At 30.8% G+C, this 24,863-nt stretch overlaps 1 protein-coding gene across 4 annotated transcripts in view; it reads right to left on the reverse strand.

The window, feature by feature from the left end:
• The window catches only part of LOC108910980 (trehalase), a 32,096-nt gene extending 12,561 nt beyond the window's left edge, over positions 1 to 19,535 (reverse strand). For 3 of the 4 annotated variants that reach the window (XM_018715773.1, XM_018715775.2, XM_018715776.1), the window contains exons 1-2: positions 5,675 to 6,023; positions 4,479 to 5,404 (exon numbers count right to left, since the gene is read on the reverse strand). In XM_018715773.1, the coding sequence (XP_018571289.1) occupies positions 4,479 to 5,404; positions 5,675 to 5,784 (1,036 nt within the window). In that variant the 5' untranslated portion in view covers positions 5,785 to 6,023. Of the gene's footprint in view, positions 1 to 4,478; positions 5,405 to 5,674; positions 6,024 to 19,111 lie in introns of those variants that run through there. The other variant, XM_018715774.2, reaches the window with a different exon arrangement.
• Between the last annotated feature and the right edge of the window lie 5,328 nt (positions 19,536 to 24,863).

Consider the following 24,863-nt stretch of genomic DNA (forward strand, 5'->3'; position numbering starts at 1 on the left):
TCACCAGGCTTTTATCTTTTTGTCGCTTATAAGAAGAAAAGTGTTATGTATTTATAAGACCGCGGTTACAATTTTGTAGCCAATAAGTCGCCCAGAATGAGTGACAAGTAGCCATAATATGTCGCCAGTCGCCAAATGATTTTTTTTGTTTATTTCTCTGTTGCAAAGTAGCCATATTGGCGATAAATCGCCACATCTGGCAACACTGCACTATGGCTATACAGATGCTAACACGTGTTTTAAATCCCAAAGCTGTTGCTCGTGTTTCTAGCCTCTATCTGAATCTGAATGCTCGACTTTGCACTATGCTCGTACTCGAGGTCGTACCCTTATTCGTATTAGTCAAAGCTTAATTCGACTATGTACTTGACTATTTCAGTAGGGTAAACATAAACGAGTCGATTGTTCTATTTGGTAAAATTCATTGCAAGTATTTGGTGTTGTTCAAATAGGTTGGCATGAATCACAGATACGTTTATAGCGATCATATGTTAATATGAATTCCAAAAATTTAAAATGCATGTGGTTTTATGCTGGGAGGATAAATATGGAAGTGATATGCTTTGATGAGTATATAAACTGATTTGTTAATGTGCTACTCTTATTATTATTATTATAATTATTATAATGAAGGTGGCTAATATTAATCAGTATTCTCCGTTTAGTAGCAAGGAAGGTTCCATTGTGGAACGTGTAAATAGAAACCTAAAGGCTGTAATTTATAAACAATTCAATTTTAATGATTAACCTTTCGCTTATATTAGATGCGATTGAAATAATAAAAATAAACGATACTAAGCACTGAACCAGCGCAGCGGTATGAAACAGGCATCTGCGAACAAGGACAACGAAAATGTCTCCGAGATCTATTTATAATTTACCAATAGTTAGATATTCAAGTTTGTCTAAGTTCGAAGTAGGCGATATTGTGAGGATCAGTAAGTACAGAGGTGTCCTTGATAAGGGTTACAACTCCCAAACATTCAATAGACTAATCCGATCACAAACTGCATGATCTCAGTCAGTGTTTCAGAAGGTCAAACATCTTGATGTCTAATGATAATCCTGATGGAAAATGTATTGAACATCAATCTGGTTGTTGAACTGTGCCTTCTTTTTATCGCACTACGTATATTTCTTATTTCAGTATAATGAACATCTTGCTTTGTAATTCTTTTAACCCCTTCATATATCGGAGTCCAACTGGTTTAACAAAAGGTTTCACTAAACATTTATTAATTACAGTAAACACTATATTTCAATTGCATTCTACTCTTTGATATATTAACTCATCAGCTGCTCATGAATTAGAGACGAATGAGTGTGTCTTTTTATCAAATCAGTAATAGTTTGCTCAGCAGAAAAGTGTGTGCGACATTATCGTCATCTGCCGAGAAGCACGAACAGCCAAATAACTTATCACGTGTAATATACATTATTTATTATTAATTTCCTTTTACTGCACTGCTGCTACTGTGACCGCTGAATGGTCTAAACTTACTTTACACGTTTACATCGTCATCCATCATCACTCTTTCCTATTTCCTTTAAAATATCTACTTAGAAGTCTTGCTTTCTCTTTTCGTTAGCCTCTCTCCTACTCTGTGATCATTGCGGCAGAAATAATCAACTGAAGAAACAAATGCCACAAATAAAAATTACAGACAATGTTTTGTTTAAAGTTTGTTTGTTTTTAAATTCATATTTTGCTACAATTTCTTCAGTTATGTATTTTTTTCTTTCACTTTTGGTACACTCATTGGTAGCCAACTGCACTTTCGATATATAAAAAGTGTCAAAATCTCAACTGACTGGGAAGATTTTTTATATGCGTATTTCCAGAAAATGAAACAACTTAATATTAAATAAATCATTAAAAAGTCTTACGAAAAGATCCTCTTAAATTAACCGTTTCTGAAAATGAACGTACCTATTTAATATTTTGAGGTATCCTTAAAAAACTTGTTAAAATTTATGCATTTTGCAGTATCAATAAAATATGTCAAAATTATGAAATTAAAAAATAATTATAATACCGGAATTTGAACATAAACATTTTTTGCATTTTTGTTTGCAACATGAATACCTTTTTATAAGAGTTCTTAAATGCAGTTTATTATTCAGTTGTTTAATACTTTGAAAAATTCAAATAAAGTCATTATTAATTTTTAATCAGTAACGGTAGAATTTTGATATGGGAGCCAATGCATATTATGTCCAAGTATATCACGATCCTACATCAGGAAAAACGGAATTCTAATGACATGGTCTCTATTCGGTACCGTCAAAACTAGAATAAATAATTAAAATTTTAGAGATCTACTAAATATTTTTTATCTCAATAAGATGGGTATAGAAATATTCTAAAACTGCGTGTCAAAATAATCGCATTACCGTAGACAGATTTAAATTTTGTTGTACAGGGTGATCGAAAATAAGAAAATGTGAACGAGCGGAGTGGCTCTCAATTTACAAAAAAAGTAATGTTTTCAGTATGACAGTAATACCCAAGTAAATAAAATATTAACAAATAATGTCCGAGACAGTTTAGACAGTTCCGAGAAATTTATGTTTATGGCAGAAAAAGAAAATGAATATAAGAAAAAATATATTAAATTTATAATAATAACACATTAAATAACACGTTGATAATAAATAAACAGCTGCAGCAACAGTGAAGTACAGAAAGAAAATAATGTGTACTATTGTTTTCTCTTTGGTGAACTACAATAAGTATTTCAGTTATATTTTTCCTAATTTTGTCTAAATACAGTAAAACGATTTATTGATTTATTTATTCATATTATTTGCTCGACTTTACAGCTTCACTAAAGGTCTTGACTGACCGAGACGTACGTAAAATAGCCGCGTATATAACAGAAATACAAGATATTTTTCGTAACTTAAATATACAATGTGTGAAATGCAGTAATAAAACAATAATGACATACTAATTACAACAACATCATTCACAGAACATGAACAATGCTTAATTAATGATTTGTTTTTCTTCTATCGATGTGTCAGTTTTCCTTACGAAAATAACACAATCTCTTGATTGTTGTTTTCGCGAATAAAGATCCAAAGCGCAGACAGTAGTCCCACTCTTTATTATTTTTTTATTTGAAAATAATTCTAATTTAATTTGCAACTTAATTAAACCAAACCTTCAAAGTTTTCTGTTATTTTTCTTTTAATTATTCACGCCATGTTAATATATGTTTACATATTCACTTATGTTTAATGTTTGCTTATTTTATTTATAATTTCTGTTCGGATTTATGTAGTTACTTCTTTGTGTTTAACTTTCCGTTTCTACCGTGAAATAAAGCGAAATTGCAGTCATAACTATGCAATTTACTCCAAAATCTAAATACGAACTTTTGCTGTAAGTTCCTTCCTTTCACTATCTACAGAAATAAAAATTTCCAAAAATTATCTTTAACAGTTTCCATCACGTTTCCGTCATTTGTTGTAAACAATAAAGTACACATGTACACATCTCATATGAGAAACTTTTCCATTAATAGATTTACTCACAAGTGACGTAGGTAGGTAGGTAGGATGTATTCGCGTTATTTTCTGTAGTCGTTCAATTTAACATTAAAAAAAATTATTCAAAGAAAAGTTGTTCATTTTTCAATTTTATATCATATTGTAAAATTTAAAATTTAATTTACCGTTTAACCAAACCTTCTAGAGAACAGAACAATTTATTTGTACATACTATCAACATCGCCTTAAACCCGTTATTAAAAATTCATTAAAAGTAATGCAAAATTTATCTAGTTTTAACAATTTATCTCAAGACACACACTGAATTGTAAAAAATTTAATTGTTTTTAAGGCTTTCTCAGTTTGTTCACCGTCAGCATCAGTGTTATTTGAATAAATAAATGCCTCTTTTTAAAACGCCCACTGGAAAATAAAATTATTTTATATAATTTCTTTATATTAATTTGATTTACACTAAATAATCTTTGCATCACGATTTATTATTTTCTTTTGGTATTTTAGCTTATCTTAAGAAAATTTAGGTATTTTATTTACATTTTTTTATTTAATTTGTTTTACCAAACTAAACAGAAAATTAAAGTAAACTTATTTTTGCGAAAAAATATCCACACAGAAAGTTCACTGATCCTTTTGATGTTTATTTAAAATTTATAAATATTTCTAAATAATTTAACCTGTTTTTTTCTAGGCACGAGAAAATACTCAAATAAAAATTATCAAATACACAGACAATATCTGAAACGATAAACAAGGGGAACTTTATGTCTTTCATAAAAAAGAATTATTATGGTGTTATAAAAATTGAACAGTTTTTCTTTAAATTAAGTAAATCTAGATTTCAAACATTGACGCATTTAAAATAATAATGCATGATGCGGTATTTTAACAGACTATTGAATTTTAAAATCCTTAAAAAATTTTAAATACTTTCCAAGATGCAACTAATTATACAGTAAACTTACCTTTATTAGAAGCATTCGCGATGAACCAGCGACTTGAAAAATCCCACCCAGATTCTGCAGCAGCTTTAATTTCAGAATAAAATGCTTCCTTTTTGACATCCTCTTTAAATATGTCTGCACATTCCACATCTTCCGAGTAAGATTCGGGCCTTGGTCCTGTAGACTTGTCACCATATGCAGCCAGAGTGTAATTAACGCCATCTTTAGTGATAATTTTAGAATGATTCGTTATCCAGTAATCAAATTCTTTCTCCATTAAATTTATGTTATCAGAAATAAATTTTATGTCTTGAGTAAAGTCAAAATAAAGCTTAATCATAGGTATCATCAATGGTGGTTGAGATCGCGCCAAATAGTACACTCGACCTCCATTCGGGATAAGTCCATAATTATCAACAATGTATAGAAAGTTTTCAATTAGACCTTTTACAGTTTCATGCATTTCTGAAAGAAGTAAACCCTGCACGATCCAATAAGAATCCCAATAATAATATTCTCGAAAACGACCACCAGGCACGATAACTGGATTAGGCACCCAAATAATACTGTAGAGGTCCTGCTGCTCTTTAACTTCGTCTTTCATTTTTCTACCCAAAATTTTCCACTTATCGTTTAATTTTAATGCCCATTCTTGAAGTTCTGCGTCTCTAATATTATCCACAAACTTTGGGTGAGATACCCAGTCGTTAGGCTCCCAATCTTCAAATTCCTGTCCAGCAGGTTCAAAATATGTATTTACAAAACCTTCTACTTCTGCCCTGTCGGGCGTTTTGTTATTGTCAGTGAAGTTCTTCATAAAATCGTTAAAAAACTGCATAGTCTCATTCGGTGAATGTTTCATTTTCATGTCAACGAAAGTCTTTGAATCCTCATAAATTTTTGCCATTTGAATTGTCTTAAGAAGGGATCCATGGCAGTAAATGTCGCTGTAATGTTAAGAACGGTAATTAGAAGGAAAATTTGGCGCAAATTCAAAATAAGTGGGTGGAAATGACCTGCCACAGATGGTAAATTAAATTTATATTTTGATTTTATCGTTATAACATATTTTAACTAAAATCCAAGTGGATTATTAGTTAAATCATAAAAAACTGATACATAAATAAAAGATAAGGTTTGTTAAGCTTGGATTAGAACAAGGTCTGACATCAAGGATATTGCAGTACGGAAGGGTTCAAACAAGGTGAAAATCTTACCTAAAACAAGTTGGTAACAATTCATCGTCGCATGATGAGATTTTAATTAAACTTAATAAAATCACAATCCATGTTTCTTTGTTTCCAGTAATTTTCAAGATTTTTTTCATTTTAATTTGAATAGTCAAGTTGTTATTAATAAGCTTTTTATCCGTCTGTGAAGCAATTTAAACCCGTTTCAGATTAGGATAGGTCCTCCCTAAGAATGAAAAATATGTATTATACACTGTTCAGATGTCACATCAATTTATTTCTATTAAAACGCACAAAGAACAGTCGACCGATTTAAGTAAAATTGTATTAGCTTAGCGCACTTTATTATGCTGAGTAACTAACTCTGCTTGACACACCAACTGTGACTGATATAAAGCCGCAGCCGCTAAATTAAGCAGGTGATATTGTGTTGTGTAAGCTTGACGTAGTTGTGACGTAAGAGACAAGCCCCCTTACCGAAGCACTCATTGGTGGAGCCCAGACACACCTTTCATGAGAATTATTAACAGTCACCTGTTTACTTATTAATTACACACTTCTATTACTTGAGAGCAAAGATCAAAGATGAGAAACGTCATTCCTGTCGACCCATGCACCGAAAAATTTCAAGTGGATTTGTGATTTTTTGGGGAATATGCCTGCTTGATTAGAATGTAATTTGGACCATATTTTTATTTCTGAGAAATTATTTTGACCCTGACTGGGTCTTTCTAGATAAAGTACTATTTTCCTGTAAGATATCGAAAAATTTCACTAGTAGTTCAAAATTAACGTTTATGTGCAAAACCTGGAGGAAATTGGTCTACTTTAATGTTTCCAATTCTTGCGTCATATTTTTTGCAAATTAAGGAAATCTTTATTGGAAGTTCAGAATTAATATATTTGCCCGTGTGCCAGAATTTAATTTTATATAATTGTTTTTTAAAAATGTATTTTATAAGTCATAAAAAAATGTGATGCACACTTTCGTACGTAAAGATGTCACGTGCATTGTGTCTTGTAGACGCCTCAGAATTACCAGCGCATTTCGTTCACAATTCCAGGATACCACATGACAACCGTCACGCAGAAATTGGGTATAATGAACTCGCAAGGAGGCGGGATACGTTTAACTTTGAATAAGCTATTTGGTTTTTGTGTACAGACAATATTTCGATATATTTTTTAAAGTGTAAGTAATATTGGATTTTTTATTTATTATTAATCTCCTCTATTTTTCTATTCATACATTTGTTAAAGAAATACTAAAAAACTATTGTATCTTTTGTACATTAAAAAAATTTTAAAATAAAATATACTTTCACAATTAATTGAATTAATACAATAGTACAGGGCAGTTGATAAAATTGACCTCTACTTACCCAATTAATGAGGAAATAAGAAAATTATAGCAATAACGGAACGTTTCTAAGTACCTATTTTTATATTTATTCCTATTGGCGTGAAACGAAGTTGTATTATAGAATTTTTTTATTAGTCTATGAGGCTAAACAAATATATATAAAATTTATGGTAATCTAATTTCTGACTGAAATAGTAGATTGTCATATTAGGAAAATGCAAATACCGTACCTGCAATTGTTTCAAATGTTTAGACAAAAAATATCATCGTCACTTATTAAATATACTTTATATATTATTTCATTACATTTATAATGTATCTTATTTGTATTAATATAGTGTTTTAATGCATTCAGAATTACTACATAAAATCAGCATTATAAGATTTAGCCATATCTACTTTATCAGTTACGACATTTGGAATTAACAACGCAGTAATTCTCATTCAATATAAAGGACAACCAAGTGGTGCAAAAATGAACTAATCTAGATGAGCAGAAATGGAATAGCTTGTATGTATACATTTCTGTATGTATGTATATATCGTACATTTCAATTTTATAATTGAAATAATTGCACTTACAGGAACGGGAAAACTGAATTAGACTAACAAAAGAAATATGAGCATATTCGTTTAGGGGTGGGGGTATATCTCTTATTTTTGCCAAGTGCAATTATTTCGGTAAAAAGTCTATATGTAGGCCTTGTTTATACAGTACAGTTAGACGACCAGTCAAGCTTAGGAATGAAAATAGTCGAAGGCAACTCTCTTATAAAATCCTTCTCTTTATTTACATTTTCAAAGAGGATGACAGGGATTTTATGAGAGAGTCGCCATCTAGTGTTTCCCTTTCTAACTTTGATTGGTTGTCTAACATTATATATAAACAAGGGTATTGGCATAGAGATAAGTCGTTTTATTTTCATCCCAAGAACATGGCACTTTCATGCACATATTGGGACACCTTGTATATGTACAGAGTGGGCTAAATCGCCACTTTATCAGATTTCTTGTTATTTCCTGAGGAGATAGACAAAATGTAGATAAAGCGACCAGCCTCTATCACTATCAATGGTATTGTACAATATTGCACAATAATACTGAAAGGTGTCCCTAGACGGCATTATGGAATTGTGCAATCATTTAGTTTGTGGTTGACTTTACGGAATCGTTGATAAGGTTCAACTCTTGGAAATTTAGTACGCAATGAGGTAGTTACATTTTTTTAACCAGTTGGTTTCTGTCAGCTTCAGGGTACCTTTGCCTGTGCTTGAGAAGCAACTGGTCGTACTGTTCACTTCTTTTAATTAAAGCTGCTACATTTTACGTTAAATAACACTGGTATTGTTCTACAGTGTGTCTCGGGAATTTTTAACCACCCTTTTAACTCGATGAAACTCAAATTTTTATGTAATATTTTTTTACGATAACATCGTTTATAATATAAGCAATATATTTTTTATATTTTAAATTTTTGTTACCCGTCCTTGGAGCATAAGTTGAAACACTTACAATTAGTTAACAGTAAACAAAAAGAAGCCCAAAAATAATTAGTGCCAGTATTTAATATTTATGCTAAGAAAAAAAATTGTAAGATAAAATAAAATATTTGCATATTACTTGATGTTTCTTTAATTCGTAGACTTCTCGTTAGCGTTATTTTAATTGGTACAAAATACCCGACAAAAATTTTAGTTTTTGAAAAAATACTACGCCAAAGTTGTTGCTTTTGATGCGTTAAACTCGTGATTAAAAGTTTGGCACTTATTTCTGGGACACTTTGTATAGATTCCAAAATAAACTTTCCCCCTCCTATGAGGATTTCAAGCACAACGAAGTTTAATACACGACGTTCCAAATAGAAATAAACAAGTATTGCGCAATATTACGCATTGATTACATTGTTTTTCCGATTGTTCAATAAATATCAAACTATTTTTGATTTGCTCAATATATTATATATAACCTTTAAAAATCTTCCACAGATGATATTGCGCAATATGAAAATTGTACAATAATATTGACAGTCTAGAAACCGTTCGATTTTCGAGAAAAGTTGAATGCCGATAATTTTTTTACGTAAAATTCAATGACGTACGCGATATTTTTCTATAACTTCTAGTTCTTCAGTTATAATACCGACATATATTTTTAAATATTGTAACATACATATACAGGGTATTTCATGACATTGTAAATGCAAAATAGGTGGGGGCAAAGGCTAGTATGACAGTGACTACATACTTAGAAATGTCATTGGTCAAAATTTGTCAGTGAAAAAGAAATAATTAAAGTTAAAGTACTTTTCTTAATTTCTGAATTAACTATGAAAATCCGGCATTATACTCTTTTTAATAAACTTTTAAACGTTATTTTAAAAAACACTTGATACGTAATATCTAATTATATACACATTGCAGAATTAAAATTCCCAAGTTTTAATTGAAATATTAATTCACTTGCCACATCGGAACAGTTACTTCTGTATATTTTTTCTATTATATCATATAGTATAGCGAAATTATTTGAATAGTTGCAAAAATCATGCATATGTTAAATACTATAAAAATTACTACAATTGGGAATAAAGAATCAGAGAGAATGAGGCCTGCCTAGTTTGGTTGATCAGTTGTTTTCACTAGCCTTCTGAATCTTCAAAAGATTAGTGAAATTATTTTTAAATGAATTATATATATTATAAATGACTACAATTGATGCTAGATTAGAAATTTTTCCCTTAGTAACGTTAAAACGTAAATTTTAGTTTTTTTTAAGATTCAAATGACATTAAAATGGAAAGAGAGAATCTTGTTTCCAAATTCCTTCTATTTCTTTGCCAGTTCTTGATATTCTTTAAGAAGTTTTAATTAGATGTTGCCGCAATATCAATTAGATATTTTCAGCTTTATATCGAAACGTTATATCCGGTCTGTTGTATTTAATTGTTAAATATAAAAATTACTACAATTGAGAATAAGAATCAGAGAGAATGAGGCCTGCCTAGTTTGGTTGATCGGTTGTTTTCACCAGCCTTCTGAATTTTCAAAAGATTAGTGAAAGGTGAATCTTCAAAAGGTTAGTGGAATTATGTTTAAATGTATTTTATATATTATAAAAATTATTACAATTGGCGCTGGATGAGAAATTTTCGCTTAGTGACGTCAAAACGTATATTTTAATTTTTTTTTAGGGTTCAAATGACAATAAAATGGAAAAAGGGACTTGTTTCCAAATTCCTTCTATTTCTTTGCCAGTTCTCGATATTTTTTAATAGTCTTAATCAGATGTTGCCGCAATATCAATTAGATATTTTCAGCTTTACATCGAAACGTTATATCCGGTTTGTTGTATTTAATTTCTATTATATCATATAGTATAACGCAATTATTTGAACAGTTGCAAAAATCATGCATATGTTAAATATTATAAAAATTACTTCAATTGGGAATAAAGAATCAGAGAGAATCTTCAAAAGGTTAGAGAAATTATTTTTAAATGTATTATATATATTATAAAAATTACTACAATTGGCGCTGGACTAGAAATTATCGCTTAGTGACGTCAAAACGTATATTTTATTTTTTTTTTAAATATAAAAATTACTACAATTGGGAATAAAGAATCAGAGAGAATGAGGTCTGCCTACTTTAGTTGATCAGTTGTTTTCACTAGCCTTCTGAATCTTCAAAAGATTAGTGAAATGCGAATCTTCAAAAGGTTACTGAAATTATTTTTAAATGTATTTTATATATTATAAAAATTATTACAATTGCCGATGGATTAGAAATTTTCGCCTAGTGGCGCCAAAACGTATATTTTAATTTTTTTAGGGTTCAAACGACAATAAAATGGGAATCTTGTTTCCAAATTCCTTTTATTTCTTTGCCAGTTCTTGATATTTTTTTAATAGTTTTAATCAGATGTTGCCACAATATCAATTAGATATTTTCAGCTTTACATCGAAACGTTATATCCGGTCTGTTGTATTTAATTGTTAAATATAAGAATTACTACAATTGGGAATAAGAATTAGAGAGAATAAGGCCTGCCTAGTTTGATTGATCAGTTGTTTTCAATAGCCTTCCGAATTTTCAAAAGATTAGTGAAATGTTAATCTTCAAAAGGTTAGTGAAATTGTGTTTAAATGTATTACATATATTATAAAAATTACTACAATTAGCGCTGGATTAGAAATTTTTTTTAGGGTTCAAATATCAATAGAATGGAAAAAGGAAATCTTGTTACCAAATTCCTTCCATTTCTTTGCCAGTTCTTGATATTTTTTAATAGTTTTATTCAGATGTTGCCGCAATATCAATTAGATTTTTTTCAGCTTTACATCGAAACGTTATATCCGGTCTGTTGTATTTAACTGTTAAATATAAACATTACTACAACTGTGAATAAGACTCAAAGAGAATGAGGCCTGCCTAGTTTAGTTGATCAGTTGTTTTCACCAGCCTTCTGAATTTTCAAAAGATTAGTGAAATGTGAATCTTCAAAAGGTTAGTGAAATTATGTTTAAATGTATTTTATATATTAAAATTACTACAATTGGCGCTGGATTAGAAATTTTCGCTTAATGGCGTCAAATTGTATATTTTAATTTTTTTAGGGTCCAAACGACAATAAAATGGAAAAAGGGAATCTGGTTTCCAAATTCCTTCTATTTTTTTTGCCAGTTCTTGATTTTTTTTTAATAGTTTTAATCAGATGTTGCCGCAATATCAATTAAATATTTTCAACTTTTCATCGAAACGTTATATCCGGTCTGTTGTATTTAATTGTTTCATCTGTGTGTGTGTGTGTACTTAAATTCCCTTACAATTTATAATATTTATTCTCTGATGTTTTTGTGGTATGCACGTACCTTGTATAATATGGGTTCAAGCAAGCAGTTTTGCTGCTGTATTATGCCTATTTGTATACTCAACCCCACCTAATAGCTTCCTGATGTTCTACGCAATTTTAATGCAATTCATTGTTTTTTGTACTTGGAAACAAAGGACTTTAGGAAGACAGGAAGAACTCGCACTCGAATATGGCACGCACCCGTATACAGGGTGTTCGGGAACTATAAGCAGAAAAATTAAGGGGTGATATATTTTTGATAGTTTTACTATTGGTAACAAACTAAAGCCTAAAGTCCCACAGGACCCATGTTGTTCAGAAAATTGATCATAACATTCTATTAGCGGATTATTAAAAATAACTAATATACTTTAATGTTATAAATTTTATAGAGCATTAGGAAATATTACAAAATGTTGCTCTTATAATGTTTTGTGATCAATCATCTTCAGATAATTTCTTTTACATTTGCTTCGTATATACTGCAAAATACGTAATTTTTTTACGATTAATGTTATCAACTTAAACAAGAGGACTTTTTGGTAAAATCTTTTAATAGTCGTTCATACTAAATATTTAAAAATAAAAACAATTCGCTATGACACTTTCGAAAACGTAATTTTAACGGAGTTACTCATACTTTTTTTAGTTCATTTTATGTAGCTTTCATTAAACGTTTTTAAAAAGTAAGATTCAAGCTTCGGTGCATCAACTTTATAAAATAAACGTATTATACAGGAAAAAACACGCAACAATTCCTGAAAGAGTAATACCGAGGGAAATACAACATGATGGTAGCGTTATCTCTGGGAGGCAGTCTAGGCAGCGAGACAGCCAGATATGCTGGTACAGCCAAGGAGCAGTATAACGGCAAGTTTCAAGGTCAACGATGGAGGCGAGAGCTGTTTCGACATGAAGGGAAATACCACGAAGTCCAAATTACCAGCTAGTAATGGACGCATAACAGGTAAAGCTACAACAAAGGAAGGTCAGAAAAATGATACGACATGCTTTTTTGCGGTATGAAGAGGCATCTGCGATGGAAGTGTTCAGCTAGAGAGGCAAAATGTTCAAAATGGTGGGACATTTTCAAAAAGTATGTAAGTCACTTAAATTTATTAATGCAGAAAATGAAAATAGCCAGCCTAAGAACGAGGGATAACAATAAATTGTTTGTAATGAATTTACATGCAAATAATGTTAATATTTTTGCATGGGCGTAACCACAATTTTTGTTTGAGGTGGGCCTAAGGATGCAAACTCTATGGAGGTCTCCAAAAAAAGAAAAAATTTATGACAAAGACGAAAACATTAGATCTTTTTTCTGCTCCCCCCTAGCTACGCCCATGTATTTTTGCCGACACATGGTTTTGTACGTTACATGTAGGAGGATTTATTCCTGTTAAATTTTTGGTCAGTTCAAAAGCTGATATAAATTGCATACCACAACAATTGTTAATGTAAGTCAAATAACAGCGTACTACCATCTCATTGTCCTATTTCGAAATTACTACAAAGTATTATAAAATTTTCCAAGGTATTATTAAATGAAGTTAGCGTGCTTCATGCAAGTACAATTGAAGAACAAGAAAGAACTATTATATACAAGATGGATGAGTGTGTTTGATTGAACCAAAAGGTTAATTTGGAAGAAATCATTGTTTTTCCTGACGTGATTTCTGGAAAAAGTGTTAGCGTAGATCCAAATCCAGTGGAGGTCATTTCAAAGTTCAAATACCGCAAAAAAGAAGTTATTCAATGGTTAGAAATGGCCAATTTAGCAGCTAGTTTATATCTAACAAACCAGAAATCGTATCTCCGGTAACAAAGTTACTGAAAATGGGATATTGCTCATCTGGGATGCTCCACAACAAAGAACTTTGAAGGAAATGCAATTTTACAAATTTAAATGGAACCACATATATCTTTTGGTTATTTCGGTTCAAAATAACTAAACATCTTACAATTAAACACGTGTATGCTGTTAGTAATTAGTTCAAGGTCAATTTTTTAAATTTTTCTATTACAACGTGTATTTGATAAAATACTCTTTCCATATTAATTTTCAAGTAGCCATAAAATGTACCCAATGTTTCAATATTTTACTAATAAATTTTTGGGTGAAATTAAGTGATCGGGCTATTTTCTAGATACCCTAAATACATACAAAATATTTTCTATCCTTTCAAAATTCAGTATTATTTATCTAATAATATTTATAAAAAAACTGGTGAATAAATACAAGCCCAACTAAATATTTTAGTCTGGCTGAGTACCTACTAACTTTTAGCTCTAATTTGCACACTTATCGTTTATGATGCACAATTATTGTGGGCGACACTGGTAATACAAATTGATGTTGCCAACGGTATGACGTATACTAATCATAAGATAATTACCGTTAACATCCTGCTTATTTTACTATTTTTTCTTTTTTATCCAGTAACATTAAAGACGTATTGTATCTGTTTGTAGTATATGGTTTAATTATTAAAAAGTATTATTAATAATTATAAATGTATAACCTATATATTAATGTACTGTTTAGAAACTTGTTTGCAATACAAAATATTAGAATCACAAACATATACCTACTAGCGTACATTGCTTATTTTGCAATATTGCAATGCTGTTTCTTAAATTAGTAAAGTAAAATATTTATGACGTGACACAATTAATTCTTAAAAACAGCAGTGTTTTTTATTTTCATAACCATTGTATACTACTGATTCTCACTGCTGTGTGTTAAAACCTAAATGGGATTTAAAACAGCTTTCAGTGATAACAATAGTCATAAAATACACGCAATGTTTCGCTTTAAGAAAAATATAATAATCTACGAGTTGCAAAAACCACAACGTACAAATTTAACGAGATGTTTTTTTTACTTCAAACCGTTATAAATAGAAAGTAGTACCGCTCCATAAAATTATCTTACAATTAAACAAATACTAATATAGTAATATAGGTATAAGTCGAGGTCAACTAATTATTTAATTTAGAAATTACTAAACATTTTAAAAAGTTATGTCCATTGGTTAAAAACTACTTTTTACATAACAGATATTATAAAGGATTAAAAGTTTATTTTCATAAGAATAATTATCTACAAAAATTATTATTTGTTGCAGTTATTATTACCATTTGTAATACTTCTTTAATTAGATATTTTACACTACGAGGGGTATAGAAAACATATCTACGTAGCCGTGACGGAAATAACTGACCACGTTAGTTTGTAAAATTAGAAAGTTGCAGTATCATCAAATTTTTAATAAAGGAACATGATAGTCCTAAAATATTCACGAACCAATTATTTCAGGATGTGAAAAAGAAGTTCTATAACATTTTAGAGTAAAATATTGATCTGTTTAGATAGTGAATCCATTGAAGATGATGCCAGAAGCAACCAAAATGGAAACAATGGTTCTCGAAGATCATCTTTTGAAACTACTATTACTAAAATATTATATATATTTGAACCAAACATTTTGACTATTCTACATGATAAATACATGAATAAGTTTTAGTAAGGTTTCTCTAAATAATTTAAAATATTTGAATGTAACATTTTTACCTTAAATAGTGACAGATCACCAGGACACAGAATACAAAGCAATTGTTCCTTATTCTGTGACTAGGATCCAGAAACGAAATTAGGGTTATGCAATGGACGGACCCATATGGGTTCTCCGGCTTCAAACAAAGCTCGCACACAAAAGTTCATAGTTACGACCGACTAGGAATAATTATTGTTGAATATAGGTATGCCGAATGACTACAATAACTCCAGTTATATACCTACGGCAACACGTTAACAAAATTACGTACGATTATTCACCCAAAAAACTTCCTGGTTTGCGTCATAAAAGTGTCGTCCTTGTTCGCGACAACTTTCTGAGCTGAACCACCCGCCTTATAGTTGATAAGATAACGAGTTGGAAGAGGATGAATATTGCTGCATATTTTGAAGGTCAACATGAATTATTTCTGTTAAAGAGAGGTTAGTATTAAAAATAAAATTATCAAAAAATTATCTATTGTTTCATTGTTAGCGGTGAGGCTTTTCTGGGGCCATATTTAATTTGAACCTTCCGCGGGGATATAAAAGTTGTTAAATTTTTGCCAGCAACGGGAGACCTAGAAAAGTTCTGTTTAATATTTGACAATTTTGCTATTATGAAGGCACATAATTTTTGGTTATGATTTTGTAAAAAGATATTGATGAAAACAAATCTCAAGGGATGTTGGATAAAATAAACGTAAGAAATATTAAAAGAAAACAGACCGTAATAGAGGATTTGGTAGATCTGTAGCTAAAAGAAAAAGAAATTCCAATTGTTACCAACTCGTTATCATAGGGAAGTTTGAAAAATTCTGGTAGAAAAACAATAAATGTACCTACAGGGTGAGTAAATGCTTATGTAATGAGATTTGAAAAAAAACAATTGAATTCTATATATATGTAAGTTACCAAGAAAAAAGGTCTGTCATTTTATTGAAAACAAAGCTAATTTTCGAGGTTATAGATTTTAAATATTAAATATTAAATATTAATTGAAACGTCGAAAAAATATTGGTGTAGAAATTTTTATTTTATGAGAAGTTGCAGTAGTTTTAGTTACGAGAAAATGCAAAATTTCTACGTTTTGTACTTCGTGAACACCTAGAATGTATTTAAAATCGTATTTTTAGAAAAAATTACTACCCTCGGATTTTTGTTTTTTTACGTCTCTTACTACCGACTGAGCCGACTAATTCAGTCGCAGCGAAGCCTTTGCAGAGTCACCACTAAAGATACCGACAGTGCAGAACAGCTAAACGTTTAGATGCATTGGATGTGACTAGTTGCAGAGGCCACGGCGAAACATTTTATAGTATGTACTACTATTGTCTGAGGAACATGGACCTATATAGGTGTTCTGATAGCGGGTCCGCCCCCACAAAGCCTAGCCCGAGAACAAGGGCAAAACAAAGATTCCTTGCTAAGGCAATGTAAATATGTAACTAACGGCAATGAAGTATGTAGGCCACGGCATAGCAAGCCGAAAAAAACACGTTTTTGGACATTTCAACCGAATCCGAATGTAGCTCAAGCATAACAGGGATGATTCACAGGGTGGATAAAAAAATCCGAGATGGAAAAGAGAGATGCAAAATATTGCGCAAGTTTACCTTACAAACCCATATAAATTTTTTAACGGTTTAGAGGATTTACAGGATGTTGAAAATATTAAATTAGTTCTGGTGATAACCAGAAACGAACGATTTTTTTTTCTATTTGTTCACACACATGTTTCACGCTGTAACATTTATGTCAGTAAAAATAATTTGAATTGTATGCGTAGAATTCAAGTTATGACAATGGATAAGTGAAACAACGGTTAAGTGAAACAACTCAATAAAATTTGTTGTTGAAACATGGCGTTCTGGGATTCAGCTGTGCTTTTTGCAAATAAATGTGCTGTGTTTTCATAATACAATTGAATAAGTCACTTCGGTCATTTAGGTTTTAGAATTTTGATGTTTTTTTCTTGTATGTTGCGATCAATAATATATGTATATAACAAATTTGAAAGAAATCGTGTAATAAAAATTAAATATTAATTTAAATATATAACAATGAAGTTGTGCAATTCCGTTACTATATAATTATCTAAAAAATCGACTAGAATAGGTGTACTTTGAGAGAAGTATTTAACAATAGATGTAGATATACAAAAATCGACACAAATATGATTAGATATTGTTAAATATCTGAAATACATGTAAATCAATTGAAATAATTTAGATAGCTACACTTCTAAACACTTTTAGTCTCAATTGCAGTCCAGTTTTATTCTTAAGGTGGTTTGGTTTATTGGTCAAGCTCTGGATTTAATAATTTTGATTTTCTTTTCATAAATAAGTAAATATATATTTACTGAATTATTAATTTTTTATCAAACCAAACATTTGGTAATACATTCTGATACAGCTAAACTGCTTATGGCAAAAATCTATGAGTATATAAATAAATTTGTCCGATTTTAAAAAAAGACATACACCTTTGGTTATAATAAAGCAAAAAACTGGACGAAGGCCTATTATTTACTGTACTGTAGTAGGTAAGAGACAAAAAAAGTTAATTCAAATTTGACCTTTTGGACTTCAAATTTTTTTCCATGGGATACGACTGAATGTTATTAAGTAAAGTTATTGAAATGAAGTGTACAAAATTTCAATGTCATCAACACACACACTTAATTTAAGTGAATTTTTCAAATTTGTTATATTTTCTCAAAAAATTAAACATCTTAGCAGTATTCACGATCATCGAAAAATCTTATGGAAAGGTCCTCTTGTATTTAATGTTTCGAAGCACACTTAAAAACTAAAATTTATTTATTTCGCACTAAAAGATTTGAACATAAAATAAAATTGTTCTATACAATCGTAGGCATTAAAATATGTCATAAAATATTTATCGATTACGTTATAAAAATTACGAAATTTAAAAATAAATAATTTATCTTGGAATTTATCCTTATTTGAACGGAAAATGTGGTCGCAAACTATTAACCCATAAGCGAGGGAAAAACCGCTGGCCAAAATTGTACGCTAAAATACTCACTTTCATAATTAATTACAAGTATTACTCAAATAATAAAGACACCAGGGTGACGTAAATAGTTGTTTTAATACCCAACTACTACTGACGTATTACCAAAATATTACTCAGTTTTACTCAAATATTACTCAAAATTGTGCCCTAAATTACTCCTGCAATTTCTTCATTGCCCAGAACCGAGATGAGGCAAAAAAAAAAACAACATTGTAGTCAGTTTTTCATTCTGAGAAATTTTTCTGTCGTATATCGTACGAAAATGGCACATTTTTTTTCAAAATTTCCAGGGCTTACTGCATACGGATTTGAAATCATAGCAGATTTTATTTCACAATCACAACCAAGCAGAGCTGAATCCCAGGTCATTTTTCAACGCCAATATTTGTTGTCTCTTACAAGAGTCGTTTCACCGATCTGCCGGGGACACGCTGTATACTGTACGCAAATATAGATTTAGGAAGCGCACTGTGAAATGCTATAAAAGTTTAGTTAACTTTAAAATCTTAACATAGGGCATAAAATATTACTAAACCTATATAAGACATATGAAAGTTAGAATTAGGTAATTCTAGAAAGTCTAATTCGTTTAAGATTTTTTACTAAGTATTACCCAGGCGATTAGCAAAATGCTTATAAAACTTACCCAGGCTCTGACAAGTGCAAGAAAAATTAACATTTTCCGCTGTTTAATTCAGAATTTTAACAACACTGGCTTAAACACAGAAAAACTTTAATAACGCCGTGGATTGCATTTAGGTACTACAATAAAGATACATTGTAATTCTCCAATAAAAAGTCCTGAAAATTAGCTGCATTCCTCCTACAAGTAGGTACAGTTTTATATTTGACATTTGTTGTTTCGTATTGACCCATGTTGCCAGTTAGAAGAAATAACATTATCTCACTTCCAAGAATGGTCATCCATTACTACTCACAACACTATTAAATAATAAACTGAACACCTTAAAAACTAGAGAATATATTATGTGTGTCTCATATTCAATTCGGCGTGAATTTACGTTATGCCGACAAAACGTGTTTCATTTGAATGCACAACAATTGGCAACAATGTAAAGACTGTAGTAAATTCACGCAGAGAGTTCAATAAGGTATTAAGTGTTGCCAGACGTACTGTAATTACGAACTTTTACCACGAGTAAGAGCCACTGAACACTGAAGACCATGGAAGATTTATAGAAAAAGAGACGGTGAATCAAGAAATATTTTAATAAATTCAATGCGGTTAATAAAACAGGCACACAAAAAAAATCATATTACGTAGACTAGACACCCCTATCCCGATGTATTCTAAGTTGTTGAATACAAATTTGATATTAGAATTGCGCCATCACGTCAGGTTTTTTTCTAATCTCAAAAAAATAGAAGGAAATAGAAAAAACTGATGACATCTTCTGACATCGCAAGAAACAACCGTGCGTGTAATAATAAAAATGAATACTCAAATACTTTATACTCGTAAACGTATAGGTTAGAATTCTAACCTAACATTGAAAACTGGCGTGAAAGCATCCGAAACATTCAAATTATATGGAAATCCAGACCTCGCATTTCTCTAGCACGTTTTTTAATGAGTTGAGTTCAAATTTGATACCAGAATTGATCAATCGAATCTAAGCTCACAATATTTTTTACTCTATTTTAAAGGTATTAAGTCAATTAAAAGTCAAACAATGTTCGACAGATATCTAACCCCACAGACAAGAATCTTAACTGTTGACATTGCGGGAAAAACCACTCTATGGGCAACATAGGTACTCCATCTAGCATTAAATTACACCAGCAATACTTGGACTTACATAGAAAAAAATATTAAAATAATAATAGCAATTAAATATACATACGTTCCTATGTACTAAACTAGGAAAATGTTTATTCATTGAACAGAAAAGATTTAAATTTACTTTTAAATTTTAAGGAATTTAAACGACATGGGCGTAGCTAGGGGGGCAGGGGTGTGCACGGCCCAGAAAAAAAAAGATCCAATAATAATAATACTAATAATAATAATAATTTTAGAATCAAACGAAAGAGTTTTAAGTTTTGACATTTTACATCGGTAAGTCGCTGATTGCAGTTTTTTTTTAGAGGTCTCCACATAGAGCTTGCAGCCCTGGCCCACCTCGAGCAAAAATTCTAGCTACACCCATGCGTAGAAATTTACTAGGTAGCTTAACAGGAAGTAACGACGAAAGCAAGCCGTGTGATATAAAAGCAATTGTACATTTTTAACAAGTATCTCGTAACTGTATACAAAATCGCAATAATTCAAATAATATAAAACAAAAGATCGCGGAGACACTTGAGGTAAACCTATTAGAGGTAATATTTATATCATGAAAATTTAGTACTACTAAAAATTGTTTGCGAACGATTAAATAAATATGATTTCATCGGTTTAATTGTTAATTCATAAAAACCGTAAAATTCAATTTGTAACGAACTAATTCATTATTAATAGTAGCACTTTAGACTTATCTAACAAAATCAACGTATAATCTCTCCTACCACAGTCACGGATGCGGAGAATATCCGGTTTGGTTCTGACAGGGGAATTGTTTTAGGACAGTTCGAATTAGCCGACCATATCATTTATCGGAACAACTAAGCGAAGCGATATCGACAATATAACTGGGTAACTATTCCGGACTGTTCTAGAACTGTCGTGACAGAACCAAAATAAGTCTTAGCTAACGCTACACAAGTACCCAAATTCATTTCTAAATTTACACTGACAATCAGGTAAAGTTTTATTACTATCTTATCTATCTGTATAATCTTAATAAATAAGCTTATTCTATATTTATCTTTATCTAAACCTTTACACATCAGGATGAATAACCGATGGGTGTTTTATATTACCTTAAAACCAGAGATTTCCCGTCATATGCATCATTTATTAGAATACTTGTCATCATGGGTAAAACTTTATGTTTCGAGATTTGGGATTTTTTTTTCACACAAGCAATGTGTTCAACTGCGTTATTGCTCCTGTTATTATAAATAAAAGTTAGATAATAGACAGCTACCCCATTTTCATAATCCCTATTTGTGAGGGAATAATTAGAATAGGAGGTAGGTTAGCATAATAGCTAATAGTAGGTTAGCAATTATTTGGATAAGAAATATCCCATTTGTTTCCCTAAATCTGACCACTTCGTTACGTTCATTAGATTAATCAGGTATAAGTTTTTTGCCTATACACGAACATATTTATTATATTCATTATTGTGACAAAATTAGTAGATTATATATACTAGAAGCCAACGCACCTCGAAGTGCGGATATTGTTGTCGTCTAGGTAACTCCTAAATCCTAAACCAACCTTTCCAGTTTCGTATTGATATTGAATGAATACTAGTTTAAGGGTTTTTGTTCCACCGCTTATACGGTCGCTTTGCTATTAGTTTAAGTCATCGTAGAGGTTTTAATACACCAAAGAATAGAACCAAAACTTTCTGTAGACCAAAAGTATCTATATCTGTAGACGCGTACTATGCTAGTTTATTTTCGAACAATGCCACTGATTGAAGATGTCCTTCAGCGCAAAGTTTTAAAACAAAGTATAATGGAAATTCAAACCCCTTTCTATCCCTTCTGATATTTGATTGGTGATGAGAAATTGCCGACCCTTTCGTTACCACATTTTGTGAACGTTTGGGAGGAAAATATAAGACGTGAAAATTAATCTGAAAAGAGTTGTTGATACTCAAATTCTCAACTACGAGAAGTTCAGTACCTTTCTCAAATCGAATTTTCAACAACTCATTTTATTTATGTAACTTCATTAAGAGATTCAGGGGCCCGATTCTCGAATTTGTGCTGATAACAAAATTGTCGAGTGCCACGTGTGTCACGGATATTGTCGCATCGTTTAGAAATAGTGTATTCTCGAACAGTCATGAACATAACATTATCCAATTATGCCACGTAATATTTGCAAATTTGCATCAGTGTCAACAAATCCGTGGTGACTAGATAGTTGTTTATGGGTCTGTTCAGTGTTCTGTTATTAGAACACTAGATTTCAGTAAAACGCACTTTTGTTGAGGGGTTGGCGGCTTTGCTAAGAGAAACAACTGGGAATAGTAGTAAATTGCTCCGAAAGTTCGAAATTTGTTAACTAACAACTTTACTGATCGATGAAAGACCGCACAACAGCTAAAATACACACGTGTTCATTCTTCACTAGGTTTCTTCACTGATTTCCTTAGCAGGTTGCCAACTCCTCTATTTAGTGCGTTTTGCTGAAATTCTACTGAAGCTAATTACAGAACGGACCCTATATCTATTATACAGGGTGATTCAGAACTTATCCAAAAAAAAATTCTGAATGTACAGGGGACCCTTACAAATACAATTTTGTAAAGAAAAAATCAAAAAGGGCAGTTCGAAAATGATTTAAAAATACACTTCTGCACGGCACTGGAAACTGGTCCACTGTAAAACCTGACCTCGCACAATGCGACCGGCATGGCGCGGCGGTGTGATAAAAACGGACAAAAACTTTCGCAAGAAAAGAAATAAATCAGTTTCTACGAACTAACACGAATGTTGTCTTGCTTTACCATAACACAAATGCTTCACCATAATACAAATGTCTTGCTTTACCATAAATTAAAACGATATCCATCAACTCCGAGTTGCTATACACGCAAACCAATTTTGACACTAACTACTAAAAAAACTATTGTAAACACCACATATAAAAGGTAAACATTATGGCAACGACGATTACAAAGTCGGATTTCAGTATTCGGAATCGCTGAGGCCACGTGGCTCTCCACGCGCATTGCGAATGACGCTAGAAACTACAGTTGTCCAGCTATGTAGTGGTTAAATGTACTATAACTTCAATAATTTTTTTCTCGGAAACCAAGGATTTTACAAAAATTCTTTTTACGATATTGACTCCATTTCTCATGCTGCATCTATTCCCAAATTTTTTTGGATAAGTTGCGAATCACCCTGAATTTTTGCATATGTTTTATGCGCTGATGATTATCGTTGATAAAGTCACAGATTTAAAATAATATATGATGGACGCGAAAAACAACATACAGCAATAAAAACAAGCACTAATAAAATTTATAAAACGTATATTTAATGGCTTTATTACTTTAGTCGTTTATATACCTACATTTTCTTATTTTTATTGTCATTAAAGTGATAAAGGATATAATCTTTTTCTGATATTGCCCGATTCTTCAAAATTCCTAAGAAATTTAATCCAGTGGTCAAATATCTGCAATTCTACAACCTGTTTAAAGCTTACATAACTTCTTTAATTAATGGGTTACTAAATTGTATGTATGTACCCCTGATATACGGGATATTTTACATATTTTTGATTTTTACATTTTACAAGTATAGGTAAAAAAGAGGACGCACTTAATTTAGAATGAAATGGAAATTAAGGTAACCCATAATAAAAACTAAACGCTAAACCATACCAAGACCTAAACATAATAGTCGCGGTTCAGACATACATGTAAGACCGAAACGAAAAATTAAAATATAATATTATTTTACATTTTTTATCTTGGAATTTAAACTTATATCCTTGTTTCTTATCTGTTCCAAATAAAAGCTCCAATACTTGCCCATTTCTTCAGGATGAAGGTATTGTGTTGCATAATATAATGGGTACAAACGTGACATAAGGAGATGACATTTTGATTGGGAAAATCATAATCACAGAGCATCATCGTAATATTCCCCAAGTTTAAATATAACATAGTTAGACAACCAGTCAAGCTTGTGAATGACAACACTAGAACTAGAATGATGCTCCCTAACGTGCTTATTTATTTACAAAACTATATTTAATATTAAATATTATTTATACAATATAATTATATATTATTTATATAATATTTGATATACAGTAACTGGTAACTACAACAGAAAATTTAAATTCATTTTTCTCTTAAACCATGTAATTTATGGATTGGCAACAATATACCTTTTTTATAGTAGTAAATAAATTGACACATATTCTTAAAATTTCTGTCAATAAAAAAAATTGTAAAAACAGAACTCTAGGATGTTTTTAGCGACTACTATTTATTTATTTATTTAGGTAAAAATAAGTTGATATTAATGTTTGCCTTTCCGAAAACTTCCTTATGCTAACTTTCAATGAAATATCTTAAAAATGATGACTTGTGTAAAAAATTTTAATGTTTTTTTTTGAAAATTTTTCTTTTTAAGTATTTTGGAACTGATAATATATCCGGTTAATTGCTTTGTTGTAGTCTAAAGAAGCTGTGGTTAAATTTTTCACTCCTAGTAATACTGATTCTGTATAATATTTATATCATTAATATAAAACAATATTTATATGTACTATCAATGAGAATGACAAGGACTGTGTC

Source organism: Anoplophora glabripennis, unplaced genomic scaffold (assembly GCF_000390285.2).
Source record: "Anoplophora glabripennis isolate ALB-LARVAE unplaced genomic scaffold, Agla_2.0 scaffold182, whole genome shotgun sequence".
NCBI classification, from domain to species: Eukaryota; Metazoa; Arthropoda; class Insecta; order Coleoptera; family Cerambycidae; genus Anoplophora; species Anoplophora glabripennis.